The following is a 15330-nucleotide window of genomic DNA, read 5'->3' on the forward strand; positions in this document are numbered from 1 at the left end:
GAATATGATAATGTTCCAGAGACAATGGCCCAGGAACTTCTTAATGTCTAAAATTCCATTTTAAGTTGTTTCCCTCACTAAAACATAAATGCCATCTAGGTCTCAAACTTTCTATAAAGTCTATTAGAAACACAGATGCCCTGTGTAAATGGATTTCATGGACATCAAGGGAAAGAAGTAGTGCTAAGATGTCTGAATCATTATAGTCTGAACAGAAACAGACTATGGAATCAGAAGACCTGTAAAATGAACTCATTCTTCTAAAGTATAAGTTCAGAGCCAAAGGCATGAGGAAAGAAAACAGTAAATCAACTCCTCCCAGCTTCTGGACTCAGACCCCCCAGAGATGCCAGGAAGAGCCAGGACTTTTACGAAAGAGCCAAAAGAGTTGAGAATGCCAGGTTGACTATTTTTTTTTAAGATTTTATTTACTTACTTGAGAGAGAGAGATCAGGAGGGGAGGCAGAGGGACAAACAGACTCTCTGCTGATCAGGGAGCCTGACTTGGGGCTTGATCCCAAGACCCCAAGACCATGCCCTGAGCCAAAGGCAGATGCCTAACCAACTGAGCCACTCTGGTGCCCCAAGAACACCAGGTTCACTTTAATATAAAATGTAGGATGCCTCAGCTGATAGCTGGGAGATACACATGTTACCTCAGTTTATTCCCAAAGACAGAGGCAGGAGATGCCACCATCATGTCCATTTGACAGATGGGTTAAGGCTTAGGTAGCTTAACAAACCTGCAGCCAAGCAGCAGAACAAGGATTTGAACCAAAGGCCCTGGATCTGCTTCCCCACAGCTATGGGATATTACATACATACATACATACATATTCTCTTGCCCCAGACCAAGAAGAGAAAGAAATCATTGCCCTATCTTGTAAAAGATGGTCTTCAAAGGCAAACACAGAAACTTTATCATTTTTGTGAGATAAAGCAAAGAATAGAACTTTCAAAGTTCAAGTACAAATAGAACAATTCCCCAAACAGAAATAAAGGCAAGGAAGCAGCTTGGCAGGATAGCTACATCATCCTTGGATGTTCACACCATCATAATAAATTGCCCAAGCAAAAGTTTATTCATAGCAGCCCATAAAACCTGTAGTTACAAATTACTAATACATGGATCTATTAAGAGGATTAGCCATCTAAATAAGAAAGAAAAGGAAGGCATCTTCATCCTTATAACTTATATTGAAGCTTAGAAAGCTAAAGAATAAAAAACAAAAAAATTAAATAATGTTTCAACCTCTAAAAAACTGAATTTTCCGGATCATATGTGAAATGACTATATCTCAGTCATGTAAGCAACAGCTTTCAAGCAACCATGAAGGGTTCTCTTGGTGACTTATAATTTAGAATAAACCAGAATGTATCTGAAACCTAGAATTTTGCTTTTAAAGGTAGTGGGGATAGGGGCAGCCCCGGTGGTGCAGTGGTTTAGCGCTGCCTGCAGCCCAGGGTGTGATCTTGGAGACACTCGATCACCCTGGATCGAGTCCCACGTGAGGCTCTCTGTATGATGCCTGCTTCTCCCTCTGCCTGTGTCTCTGCCTCTCTCTCTCTATATGAAGAAATAAATAAAATCTTTAAAAAATAAAAAAAAAAAAATAAAGGTAGTGGGGCTGGGAATAATATATAACGAAAACCATATCTTACTTTAATGAGATATTACTGTGAGTCAGACATCCTAACATGTCTGATTAAAGAGAGCCTTAATTCTAAGCATAGAATGAGCAGTAGGAAAAATTTGAAAATATTCCATTTATCCAGAAATCATCCGTACCTCTCTGAAAAACCATGAGTGAAATGAGAAAACCATTTTGCTGACAACAGGGGTTGCAGATCAGTCTGCTCCAGGTACTGAGCTCTTCATTATAAGAAAAGGTGCCCATTGCTCTCAGCACACACACACCTTATGTGTATAACACAAAACAAAATAAAGGAGTTAGGGTGTCGACCACCAGTCTAGATGGTTTGTTTTATCAGTACACGGGTTGGTTCCTGGGGAAAATAAGCATGAAACAAGGCTCTTATGAAAATAAACCCCCATGTGTTTTTGAAGTTTGTTTTTAAGTCTCTCCTGCCCAGATTTACTAATACCTGGAGCTTGGATTTATTCAGAGCATTTGGCCAGGGGAAGGGTGTGGGGGATCTACTGAACCTCTGCAGGAAGTGAGGGGAATATCGAAAGCTGGAACCACCCTTTGATGCCATGAAAACAACTTCTCCACCCTTCCTCCTTTCCCTCCATCTCGTCTGATCATGGAGGCATCTTCTACAGAGTTTTCCACTGCAGTCCTCTGGTAAAGTAAGACTCTGAGACTCTGATTCTGCTGCTTCCTTCACTCTATAATTTCCGAAACTACTTGGGTAACTTTTCTTCTTCCTACATGGAAGTCCTTCTGTGCACCCATAAAATCCAGAGTAAATGTAGAGGACCCATCACTCTCTATCACTACATGTCCAAAGACTCTCCTACCAGGTAAAATATCATTTATTCCTTTGCTTGTCATGAAATACAATGACTGAACCCATACTCTATGCTCAGAAAAGAAAGTCAAACTCTGATCCGCAAGGATGATTCATAGACAGCGAAAACCCTGGCAAATAAAGAACTCTATTGAGACGTACATTTGCAATGCCAAGTAAGCAGGTTTATTGAGAAAATACAGAGCGAGACAAGTTCCCTTCCTCAGAGGCACAGAAGCAGAAGCCAGAAGACACAGCAGCAAGGTCAAAACATGTTAAAACCACCAGAGACTGGGATATGGGGAGTAAAGCTTCTGGAAACATCCAGAGGCATATGCGCCACCAGTGATCAACCCTTAAAATAAGCTTGGTGCTAGCCAGAAAAATCATAGACTGCCAAAGGCAGCTTCTTCAGAGCTAGCAGCCAAGCAGTCAGGCAGTCAGAACAGTGGTCAGCAATGAAGAGTTGTTCAGGGACAGGCAGCATGCTGGACGAGCCTGGAAACACCGCTGGCAGGTCCTGGAGTCTTGATTCGCTCACTGGCTCCTACACACTTAGCAAGTTCTTCGACAGCTGGACATGCAGGACCGCTGGTATGTCCTGGAGACCCCGCAGGCTGGTTGGCAGACAGTGGAGACTCCTCCCACTGGTTGGCACACAGTAGAGATGCCACCCACGGGCTGACAGCCCCTGGAGACAAAGGTGAGTGGTCGGCTATAGGTAGTTGAGCAGGGATTGGAGACACAGGTGGTTTGTCGAGAGCAGGTCACCTGTCCAGAGCTGGAGCTGCAGGAATTTGGCTGGTAACAGGTTGGCTGGCAAACAGCAGACTCACAGGTAGTCCCCTGACAGTGGTCCAGGAGCCAGGAGCCAGTGTGGAAGGAACTGGGCAAATAGATGCCACTCAGGCAGTCAGCATCATGGGTAGAAGCTGTGGCAGCTGGAGCTACTGGGACAGTGCAGTGTCCTCCAATCGGCCTGGAAGAGCAGTTCCTTGGGGAACAGTTGAAGGACATGGTGCCAGAGAGAGAGAGCAGTGGGTAACTTGCTGAAGCTAGCTCCTGAATTGTGAATGTCCCTTCAGGTCCTGAGCTTTTATATATCCCTGCAGGTGGGTGGGGCTCCCGCCCTGGTCTGCCTGGCCTCTTTGGCTCAGACCAGCATGCTTTAGAACATCTTGTGAATCTCTAGGTTAATTGTGTCTTGAGAAGCCTTCATCCTCATAAAGACAGTTTAGTAGTTTGGTAACTAAATCATAAGGCTTCTGTACTGCACTCGGTCTCAGGATTAAGAAGGTTACTTGACAGCTTCAAAGCTACAGGTCATCCCAGCCCACACTTTGTCCCTTATTCATCTCGCTTGGATACAATGAGTGGTGATCTGATGGTAACACCAAACATGCCACCATCCTACCATCACACACTCTCTCCCTTCCAGCCAGGACTCGTTACAAACCCACGCCCTGTTTGGTTTGTTGTTGGCACTTAATATGTTTTAAGTATAACTTAATCAGCCACTCTTCCATAGCTAACGGGGCTTCTAATAGACATGGAACCTCCTTGAATAGGCTTCAAGATGACCATGAGAACACCTGTCAGGAAAAAGGACACAAGGACCTAGATTTAGAGTATGAGCTGGCTCAGAAGATAAATCAAGTGACCAGAGCAAGACACATTCAGGAAGGGTAGAGGGCAGTGGGACTCACCTATTATGTTCAAGCAGCAAAACAAATTAGAAGCTAATTAAGTGGGTCTGCGTTTGTAGCCAAGTCTCTTTCTAAATAAATCGGATGAGCTTTATTTCTAAAATTTTTAGTCTAATAACAATGGATAAGAGTGACTCATAAGAATCATTAATATGCCAGTGAAACAGACTTAAATTTTAAAATTATTATAATGTTAATTTAAAAGGGTACAGTGTCTTTCTCCCAAGATGCTCAATATACCCCCAAAATTTTTCTTTTTTCTGCACAGACACATGTAGATAGCATGCATTTTTATCGTGGACAAACGAAAGGCTCTTGACGGGATTGTCTACATCAGGGATATGGGGAGGAGCACGTAAACAAGCAGGCACTTAGTCAGTATTTGGTAATGGATGAATGTGTGAACAGTGCCCTATAATATTTAATTATTCTTTTGTATTCCTGGGGAAACCATATAAGGATATCATTCTCCTTTATCTCGTCTCCCTACAAGACAGTCAATTCTGAACACCTAAAAGGCCGATCTCTCCACCTACCTGTTCACAACCATTCTGCCTCTGGCAAAATAAGTCACTTTAACATAGCTCACTGTCATAGCTTAAGGGGTCAGGGATATTTCTATATCAAAACAGCTGTAAGACCCAACTTGTGTTGTAAACTGGCTTTTGGGGCGGGAGGGGGGGCGAGTAGGAGAGAGGGACAATCAAGGATTTACATAGTTTTGACGGTTACAGATAGGCTATGTTTTAGACATCCACAAAGTAAACAGCTTTATGTTAGGACTCATTAGAAGTCCCTTTGCAAGAGGCTTCATCCATCGCTACTCATTACTCTAAAGCCATGTCGGAAGCTCCCCAAGTTTCTAATTGGAAGCCAGTAACACACCCAAATAAGACAGTGCTGTGCTGTGAGCTGTATTATAATTCCCAGGGATCAGACCAATTCTCCCTCAGTGACTCGCAGCGTGTTCTCAGGCCAAGGGAGAAATTAACAAGATGACTGCTTTCCACAATGTTATAACTATGCTCTTCCCACTTTGGGGAATGTCCCAGTTAGTGTTTGAAGGTCAGAGTCCCTGGTCACAGGGGCTGGCTTCCTTGTTTTAAATAGATGAGTAGTTTACAGGCTTCTACCAGCTATGAATTCATTGCCTGCGATGGAAAAGTACTTAATCATGCAAATTAATCGAGTGACAGAAGCAAAAAAGAGAGTCAGTAGTAAGGTTACACAGAAGTTTGGTTTGCAGGACCCATTACCACATTTCTGAGATGGTAGAGATTTTTGTATAACATTACTCTGTCCTGATTCCTCTTTTCCACTGAAAGTTGAAAATTGCAAATAAAAGCATCTTAGAAAATCTCTTCCAACATTTTTAGGAGAAAAGGAAATTAACATTTTTTGTGCACATGACCCTCCTCCAGGCAGCGAGTTAGAGGCTTTCCATTCTCTATCACATTAAATGCTTCCAGCAACCCTATGGAGTAGGTATCATGTCACGCAAAGGAGCTAATGTTCAGGGAGGTTGAATGCCTTCCCAAGATCACGCAGTTTATATTTGACTAAGTTGAGATTCAAGTAAGACAGAGCCACGAACTATCAACCTGCACTGGGTATATTTAAATATGATGAGATGCCTTCATTTAAGCTCCAGCAAAAAGTTCTAAAAAGAACCAATCGATCGATGTTCCATTAATGATACTACAAAGAATATAGTCTTCATTTCTCTTCCAGCTTCTCAATAACAAAAAATAAATAAAACTTTTAAATAGTAAGCTAAAAGCACTGCTGTCCTTGTACTTCATGTGTTGTTTCATTTATACACCTTTGACAATTTTTCCTTCATTAGAATGAAATGCAAGGTTACTACAAAGCAAGCAGGAAAAGACAGAGAGCCATCAATAGCTTGGAGCCACAATTTGAAATTACAATTATCTATAACAGCAAAGACTTGCAACTAATTGTTCAGCAACAGCAGAGAAGTGAACTGAGTTTGCAGGTCTAAGTTGTAAGACCTTTTGGAAAAAAACAACAGGATTCACAAACTCTGAAATCATTACATAGGTAGTCTACATATAGACTACATATAGTCTACATGGAAGACTACATAAGTAGTCTTCTTCCACTCACAAGGTACCCCAAATCAATTATTTCATTCAGTAATTAAATCTTAGGGACCTACTCAACAGATTGCTATTTGACACCTGCAAAAGGGCAGGCAGGCTCTCTAGGTAACAGCTAAGACTGGTGTCTTACTCTATCCACCGCAGAGTGAGAAAAGCTACTAATGCCCATGTGCATTCTATTTTTAGTTGCAACCATTTAGACACATCATTTTGACTGACTATAAGTTGCAACAGTGAAGAAACTCCACACAATTCTACAACCTTGTTATATGAGATCAACAAATCATCCCTTCTTTGGCATGTAAGAAAGATCTGGCCAGCAGCTATCACCATGTAGTTACATGCAACATGAAGTTTCAACTCCAGGAAAAGCCTTAGGAGGATTGTCCTCATGTCTGTAGAGTGTGAAGTGAGGGAGGTGTGGTGAGAGCTGGTGAGGAGAGATTAAAGACCTGCTACCCATTATCTTCATCACTGATGGAGAATTTGCTCTCGGTTGTAAAAAACAATCTAAGCCTTATACAATAATTATCACAGGCTGCAACTGAGCAATTCTTTCATTCAAAACTGAATCACAGCAATCACTTACAAGGCCAAGCGTTTGAGAATAAAATGAATTAAGCATGTGTGGGAGGCTGAACGTTTGATATGCAAGAAGGATATTATTCATCACAAAGTTGGTAATAATGTTGACCAATGCCAGTTCAAAAAACTTACTTAGTCTCATCAATGGGAGAAGAGTGGACTTGCTGAAAAATTAATAAAAATAAAATGAGATTTTGTCATTCTGTATTTTTCCAGGATGCTCACACTCTCAAATTGAAGCTATTCATTATCTCTTAAGAAATATAAAAAAGGAACTCAAAATTTAAGCACAGAACATAATGGTTGTTTTAAAAATTAAATACATCTTGGCTGAATTGTTCTGCCTTTTTTTTTCTCCACTTCACACAGACCTCTGAGTTGAATCACCAGAATCCTTATTAACCAAGACATTATGAACCCCCAAAGGCTGAGTGATTTGCACCACAAAACTGAACTGAAATTTATTTTCCAAACTCTTTTCAAAAAGCATTAATCACAGAACGTCTGAGTCTTTGGGACTGGAGGGCAGAAAGCAGAAGGTGAGAGACACAAATGAAAACCAGCAAAATAACTTCTGCATTTAGAACTTGAGAATACCAGTCACCAGCTACGTGACTTCTATAAAAATAAACCTTCCAAGGACAGCGTCAAGGCTGAAAAATCCTAAATTAAACCACCATTCTCTTACTCTTGATACCTGTCTGCAAATTCATGTAATTTTTCATATGTGCCTCCACTGGGGATCAAAATCAGGGTGCTGTCAACAAAAATGAGCAGAATCTCAAGTTTGGGGTATGACACACTGTCATGTGGGAGGGTCCCATGTGTATGTAGCTGACATTGTTCCCTTCCCAGTCTTTCAATATGAGAGGTAAACCCAGTTGTGACCAGATATGAGTAATGTTTTTGTATAGGCCTGAGACAAAAGACTCCAAATCATTCAAAATGTGTTATCCTTCCCTGATTCAGGATTGCTGAGGACCTACTAGGTACCTAGCAGGATCAGGATGCTAGGAGCTAGGTAGGACACAGAAGTGTAAAGTAGATCTGCTCTTCACATCACCTAGCTGACCTAGTTGTTGGTTGGCAACTCTCTCAGAGCTTCCCAAATCGGCACCCCCAATGCGGAGGGCAGGGAGAGAGCAAAGAGTGAGGCGGGCCACTCCAACCTGGCAGGTAGCAAGTTTTAATGAGCAAAGGGAACTTATATAGAAGGCTTGTCTTGGGCGGCAGCAAGACAAATGGTACCCGCATCCGCCCACCAAATCTTAAAAGTTGATAAAGAGGCCTTAACTGGGTTCATTCACACATGTTGTGTAGGTGTTCTCAACACCATATCATTATCTCAAGGCTGTGTCCTTGAAGCAGCCTCTGGGAGTGGGAGAGGACAGCAGAACCCACATCAAAGGATAGGGGAGGGGGTGAGGAGACTCTGAGTGCCCGAGTCCAGCTCTCGGGTCAGTCGGTGGTCATGTCTTTTTGGTGACCTTCCCAACACCCATGCTTTTGTGCTTTCAACACATTCCTGCCTCCCTGGTCCCATCTGCCTGATTAGGAGCGTAGTGTGGGCCAGCGCTACTTCACGCTAATAATTAGACTATCAGAACTGGGTCTTAAAGTCCAATGCTGTCCTCTGACTGATAACAAAATAAGTCCCAGAGAGGGAGTATCTTTGTCAAGTGTATCAGATCTTCTTGTGCGTTGGTTCAAGCTCGTGTCATTCCATTTCTTAGTACTTTCTTGCACAGGCTAAGCCAACTCCATGGGGGTGCACCAGTACACTGCTTCTTCATGTCAAGGTCATTTGTCTACTTCTTGCTTCTTGTCCTGTGTCTTCTCTATGTCATGGCAAGGGAAGCCTATGCTCTGGGCCCACCCAGAAGTGGACCGATGCTTAAGCAATGGGGAATGCAAACCAATGGGCAGATCCTTCCACCTTCTGAACTCCAGGTAGACAGGTATGAAATTCTTCCAAAAAGTCCCCTGGAATCGCACATGAGTTGTTCACGATCATGGCCAACTTGCTAAAACTTTCTTGTGGTGTCTTCCCCCTCCTCTGTGTCACTCCCCATGTGCTGCAGTCCCTGAAATAAAATTTCCAAATGAACTATTTCAAGCCCTGCTTTTAGGGGAAATCAGACCAAGACACCATGTTTCAAACACTTTCCATCTGAAAGATTAAAAAAAAAAAACAAAAAAAAAACAGTCCTAAACCCTAACTCAGAGCCCCTAAAGAAACATCCATGTCTCTATCTATGCAACCCTAGGAAAAATCTTGTATGCAAACTGAGCATCAAACAAGTAACAGTTGGATTTCCAGAGGAGTTTCTGTAAAGAGCAAATAAAAAACTACAAGATTTCTTAAACACAGCTAGATCATAAGCAGATTATAAAAATTTCCTCCAAGTAATGCCAATCACACTGTGTTATTTCCTCAATATAGGCTAGTCCCTAAGAACTGACACCCCAGGGATCCCTGGGTGGCGCAGTGGTTTGGCGCCTGCCTTTGGCCCAGGGCGCGATCCTGGAGACCCGGGATCGAATCCCACGTCAGGCTCCCGGTGCATGGAGCCTGCTTCTCCCTCTGCCTGTGTCTCTGCGCCTCTCTCTCTCTCTCTCTGTGACTATCATAAATAAATAAAAATTAAAAAAAAAATTAAAAAAAAAAGAACTGACACCCCAAAGACATTATTATTGTCAGTTTGATATCACAGTTGTTTTTCAAGATTTAGGACCCATTTTTCCCAAAGTGAGATGTGAGCTAACTATGAAATGCAAGATCATTTTAGGTAATAATGGATAAATACTTTTTACTTTTAATTGTCACATATTTATTTTCAAATGTATTAATAAAATATGGCTGAATTATCTAAGCCACAATTTTATGGATATCATTACATAGGTTGAGGCTGAAGCAAGCTTTTTTGTTTAGAAAGTGAGTTAATATAAATAAGAGTATTAATTGGATAATGATGAACTTGATATAAAAATATGGCAAAAATGTTAGCATAAGAATCATGATGGTGTTTTAAAAAGTATTTAAATGGTTTAATGGTGTACTAAGATGGTTGAATAAATATCTAAATAATAAATATTTTAAGTGGTTTCATAAATATTTTTAAAAATTCAACTCACTCTGTATTCAGAAAATGTGACCACTTAATAAGACCCGCTCACACATGCATATATATTCCAAAAGACCCCTCTCTCTTTTCTGCTTATCAATTACTTTGTGACAAATTATCCCAAAACTTAATGGCTAAAAGAGCAAATTTGGGGTGCCCTGGGGTTCTGTGGCTCAAGATGTTGGGCAAAGCACAGCAAGGCTGGGTTGCCTCTGCTGCCCACACAAGGAAGAGATGGGGCATCTGGGGACTTATTCACTTGAAAGCTCATTCACTCCCTGACACTGGCAGCTGAGATACCCATGCGTGGCCCTTCATGTGACCATGAAGGACTTCTCCAACATAGTGGCTACTTTCAAAAGCCAGAGTCCCAGAAGAGAGAATTAGGATGAAGCTTTAGTGTTTCTTCTGACCTGGGCTTCACAGTCATGGGGCATTCCTTTTTCCACATGCTCTGTCACAGGTGTCCCAGAGGCTCATGTCTAGGGGAAGGCAAAATAGACTCCTTGTTGGTGAGGGAGGAACAAAATTCCAGCTGAGTACATGGGACTGAAAATGTCATTTTGGCCATGAAATCAAAATTACTGTGCTGACAGAGTTGCCAGGATGTCAGAACTAGAAATCTCTGTGAGAGACTTCGTTTCCTCTCAGAAAATCTGAATTTCACGTTCTTCATTATTAGAATGTTCAAAGTGAATAGGTGGTTCATTACCTCCATGAATCTCCTATGATGGGGACTCCTATAGGAATTAGTACCTGTGCATTAAACAGCTCTCTCTGACTCCCCAGTTTGACAAGGCTTTGCCTTGGGATTCCAGTCACTTAGCTGCAGGTGTATGCTCCAAAGGCAGTGAGTCTAGCTAAAGGCAGTCCTCAGTGCTTCAAGTAGCTTCAGCCCTTCGAAATAATCTTTCTTCTGGTTTTATTTCTCATGAAACACTATGAAACTCCAGAATCTATGGAGAATATGTGAATTCAAGGCCTTCCACAACAGAAGGAGTAGTGAGACACATGGGACCCCCAGGTGTTACTCAAAACTATGGGAACTCTACCAATCTAGGTCAGCCCTTGGAAGACTAATGCAGTGTTAGATTTTCAGTGAAATTGCTTTGCAATTTGTTGTGGATTGAAAATTATGAAGGTGGAATTAACACTAGAAATACTCAATACCAGCAGTAATGCCAGAAAGAGTGAATTGTTCCCAACTACTAGATTGCCCTTTCATTTTTGGCCTCAATTTTATATTCTAAGAGTTGGTGTCCTCAGGATGTCTCTTACTGTTACTGAATTCCTATTATTTAGGGATAGGGTGAAACAACACAAGTATCTTTTGTGTTTTAAGATAATGTCTTTCCCCACATGCAATTTAGCCATAGTTAAGATGGCCGCTCAAGGTCAAGGCTCAGTCTTCTTAAACTAACCATAGACTATTGCTCAGTCCTTGCTTTTCTGACCACAGTTATCTCTGTTACTGAACTATGATGTGAACCTAAAGCCAGCAATTACTTTTGTTAAATAACAAAAGAACTAAAGGTTGATTAAAAAATGACCCTACAGAAAAAGAATCAACTGGACCCGAGATAGCCATTTTCATCTTTCACATCATCTCTTAACTTCAGCATCCTTTTCCCCTCTTGATATTAATACAGCTACAAAGTTTTCTTTCTTTGCCTAGAAACCCACTGGGGGCTCCACAGCCAAAACAACTTTTCAGTCTGTAGCTTTCAGATAGAGATACTATTCTAAGAGGGATGCAAAAATAGCTAATGTGTTGGAGGATAAATGGGCACAAGAGAAAAAAAACTAAAAAATAACTAAGAAGAGCTAAAAGCAATGATTAATTTTCAATGTAAGGGATTAAATTATGTATTATATATAATTCAAGAATAATAGTAGTCCCCAATGTAGTGCTGACCCGGAATCTGAAGGTGGGAATGGAAATAGAGGTTAATTGAATCCATCAAAACTGAAAGAGATAAAATGAATGAAATGTGTGGACATCTTCAGAATTAATCAATTTTGGAAGAGATAGGTTCTAAATGTTTTTTTTTCTTTAGACTAAATTGTCATCTACATCTTCTACACTGAGGCAAAATGATAATTATTTGAGAAACTGCATTTCAACTAATGCAAACATCTGAAGGGTAATGTGATCTTTGTAGAAGGGTAGAGACCTGCAGGGCATCTGAGAGCCAAGCAGGTATTCTTATTGGCCACTAGGCAAATACATCTTTTTCAGACATAATAAACATGTCATTCAGATCATTCACCTCTCGAACTGGACTCTCAAATAGAATTCTGATATTAATTTGGTTTTCCAATTGGCCTAGCCTATTAGAAATAAAATGTACCAAGTATCCAGCACAAATAAGCTAATCTGATTTTCATGTGAGTTAAATAGCCAGTGTAGTTTATACATCAGTCTCTTTAAGGTTTGGCTAACTTGACTCAGTCCTCCAGGGGCTGCTAACCCTGGGTAAACTAACAAAACTAAAAGGCCTAGCATGTAAAGTTGAGGAGCAGGCCCTGGCCTTCTAGTGACTCTAAACATAGTGCAGACAACAGACCCAATTTAGATAGCCAATCTACCTCCCTCAATGATGAAATAATTTTATTTGCACCAGAGAGCTACACATCCTGCTAATAGACCATTTTATAACATTGTCTAAAGAAGACCTCCTTCTCCAAGTGCTCTTAGCAAATAGAATAATCCTCTTTTAAGTAAAATGGTTTACGGGTAGCAGAGGTTGGACAAACCAAATGACCTCTAGAAAAAAGTAGCTTCCAATTTTTAATTGTTTATTGTTGCATCTCCAAATATTACACTGTATTACTTGAAATTATTTTGTGTCTCCCACTGCATTTTTCTACTGTGGGGTATTTTAAAGATCTCCCTCTTTAGTTATTTACATCACATAACAGAAACTACCAAATACCATCCTAGCAGTGATCCTGTGATCTCACATTTATATACTTATAAACTTAAATGCTAAAACCCAAAGGTTAATTTACCAAAAAAATTGTATGCCATGGTGGGCTGCCAGGAAAAATGTTCTGCAATTTCAGATTCTCTTAAGCTAAGACATAATTTGAATGATTCATCGGAACAATTATTGCCTATTGCAAAACAGTTCTTCAAGTGGATGTCCATTTATCTTGCTCATTTATTAATTCTTCACCCTTCTTAAGGCATCAAATTCGAGGCACATGTCAAAAGTACCACAAGTTGGTCCCCAGACTTTCCCACTGACTCACTGCCTGACCTTAGGCTGCTTATTGACACTCCCTGGACTTGTTTCATGGCCATCTGTAAAACAGTGTTAATGGGACCTGCCTCTCTGAGGAGCTGCAAGAACTGAGTTATGATTTAGAAAAGGCTTTGTGATTCATACATAAAAGGTACTATAAGAAAGCAAGCTGTCATTGAGCCTTACCAACCGTGTTCATCCCAATTGTTTTCAAGTAAGGAGAGATGAATATCCTAAGCCTCCGAAAGATATGAAAGTAGCATGATGAGCCAGAGAATTTTCAAAACTAAGGTGGGCAATTGCTGATTCATGGTTGTTGGTTTGGTTTGTTGTGGGGTTTTTTCCCCCAGAACTAGAAACATCACTCACAGATCAGTACAAGGAGACAAACTGAGAGGGCCATAAAGTAAACTCTTGGCTTTGGGATCTGGCAATAAGAAAGTGCCACTTCCCAATTACCCACTGGAATATAGTCCAAGCGAGCTATAGATGAGAAACCTTCCTAATCATCAGCCACCTACCGAAATCTGATGTTGACTTTACATTTCCTGAAGTTGAAGCAGTAATTTTCATGTCTTACGGGTAACTAAATTAAGAGTTAGTCCTAGTAGATTTGTTCTTATACTCAAGGACATTAAATCCAAAAAACTGAATTCTAAATTATATATAGTGATGGTGAGGTATCTATGCTGTGCTTTCAATTTCCTACAAACAGCTCAGGAGGAGGCTGTGGGGAAATTCATTATTCATAGCTTGTAAAGTTATAATGTTTAACACCAACTAATAATTCCATTTAGCTGTATTGTACTTATTTTCACCTTTAAATTATAACTGCACAGGGAAGAAATAAATTTTTTCCTATTATCATTTGGTGGATTTCCATATTAAAAAGCCTCCTGGGCACCCTTGGTACTGAAAATATCATAATAATAATTCAGATGATTAACATTCACCCTCTTCCAATTAAGAGGGTGTCTTAAGTGCAATGATCTACTGGTGAATGTCAGTGTCTTGGCTGTAATAGACAAAGTGGGACTAGAAGTCAGCAATAAGTAAAGAACAAAAGAGGGAATTTTTTTTAAAAAGCAGCCAATACAATGATTAAAAAAAAAAAAAAAAAAACAAGTTAAAGCAAAGGTAGTTAATACGATTCAGGGTGACCAAGAGACTTCTGGAAAATTGGTTCCAGGTTCTCAATAGCCTTGCTAGATTTCCATTACAGAAAACCCACTCATTCAGGTAATTTCTGTAATTTAGATGAAGCAAACAAAAACCACTGTCTGTCTAAATTATCTTAGAGTTTCCTGTGAAGATTACATACAAAAACTAGGCTGTCTGACTTAACTAGATGTGTGACCTTGAGCAAAGCAGTAACCTCCCAAAACTTCTTTCCTTATCTGTAAATGGAAATGATAATAGGACCCTCCACATAGAGTTTGTGTGAGCATTAAATAAAGTAATACCTGGGACATTTAGATAACCAAGAAATAATCATTCTCCATGCTCCTTCCTCTTTTCTTTAAGTCAAGGATTTGCAGGGGTCTGATTTCTCCCAAATAAAAATTTCAATTTATTTAAAATTGTAGAGTCTTAATCACATATAACTTTTTGGCCATATGTACATAACATGCAATTAATGAATATAGAGCCCAAATGACTTGAAATGCTTAATAGTTACAGTTCCATATTTTGGACCACCATGAATAGGACTCAGGATTCCAACATAAATCCTTGAATTCCATATAATTAAATTCCATATAATTAAAGATGATTAGATCTCTTAATATAAATCGCCATAACTACGACCAAGACCAGCTCACTAGGTTGTCACTAGTCACCATGGGGACAAAGGTAAGAATGGTCCTCCTAAACTTTGGAAACCAAAATTCTGAAAGAAGATTCCTGAACTGGTAAATAATACTTCACTTGGGGGATTTTCAAAGTTGTCTGATGATAGTAGAAAGCAAACAAATGTCCCAAGAAAATATTAGTAGAGATCTGTGGGAGGTAACCTAAAGTAGCCCACAGCGAATACATTTTCCTTGAAATCTTGCGTTTGGTCTTAATA

At 40.2% G+C, this 15330-nt stretch overlaps 1 protein-coding gene and 1 long non-coding RNA gene across 10 annotated transcripts in view; one reads left to right on the top strand and one right to left on the bottom strand.

Annotated features, from left to right (window-relative positions):
- The window catches only part of KRTAP11-1 (keratin associated protein 11-1), a 98289-nt gene that overhangs the window by 42253 nt on the left and 40706 nt on the right, over positions 1 to 15330 (bottom strand). For 7 of the 9 annotated variants that reach the window (XM_077878959.1, XM_077878958.1, XM_077878956.1 and 4 more), the window contains one exon: positions 2639 to 4067. The exons of 1 other annotated variant lie outside the window; for it this stretch is intronic. In XM_077878959.1, the coding sequence (XP_077735085.1) occupies positions 3031 to 3492 (462 nt within the window). In that variant the 5' untranslated portion in view covers positions 3493 to 4067 and the 3' untranslated portion in view covers positions 2639 to 3030. Of the gene's footprint in view, positions 1 to 2638; positions 4068 to 4847; positions 8974 to 15330 lie in introns of those variants that run through there. One more of the 9 variants, XR_013368711.1, reaches the window with a different exon arrangement.
- LOC144301826 (uncharacterized) lies at positions 84 to 7649 on the top strand. The gene is made up of 3 exons (XR_013368713.1): positions 84 to 401; positions 2069 to 3178; positions 6491 to 7649. It is a non-coding gene; the product is annotated as an uncharacterized LOC144301826 (long non-coding RNA).

Source organism: Canis aureus, chromosome 30, assembly GCF_053574225.1.
Source record: "Canis aureus isolate CA01 chromosome 30, VMU_Caureus_v.1.0, whole genome shotgun sequence".
In the NCBI taxonomy this organism is placed as follows: Eukaryota; Metazoa; Chordata; class Mammalia; order Carnivora; family Canidae; genus Canis; species Canis aureus.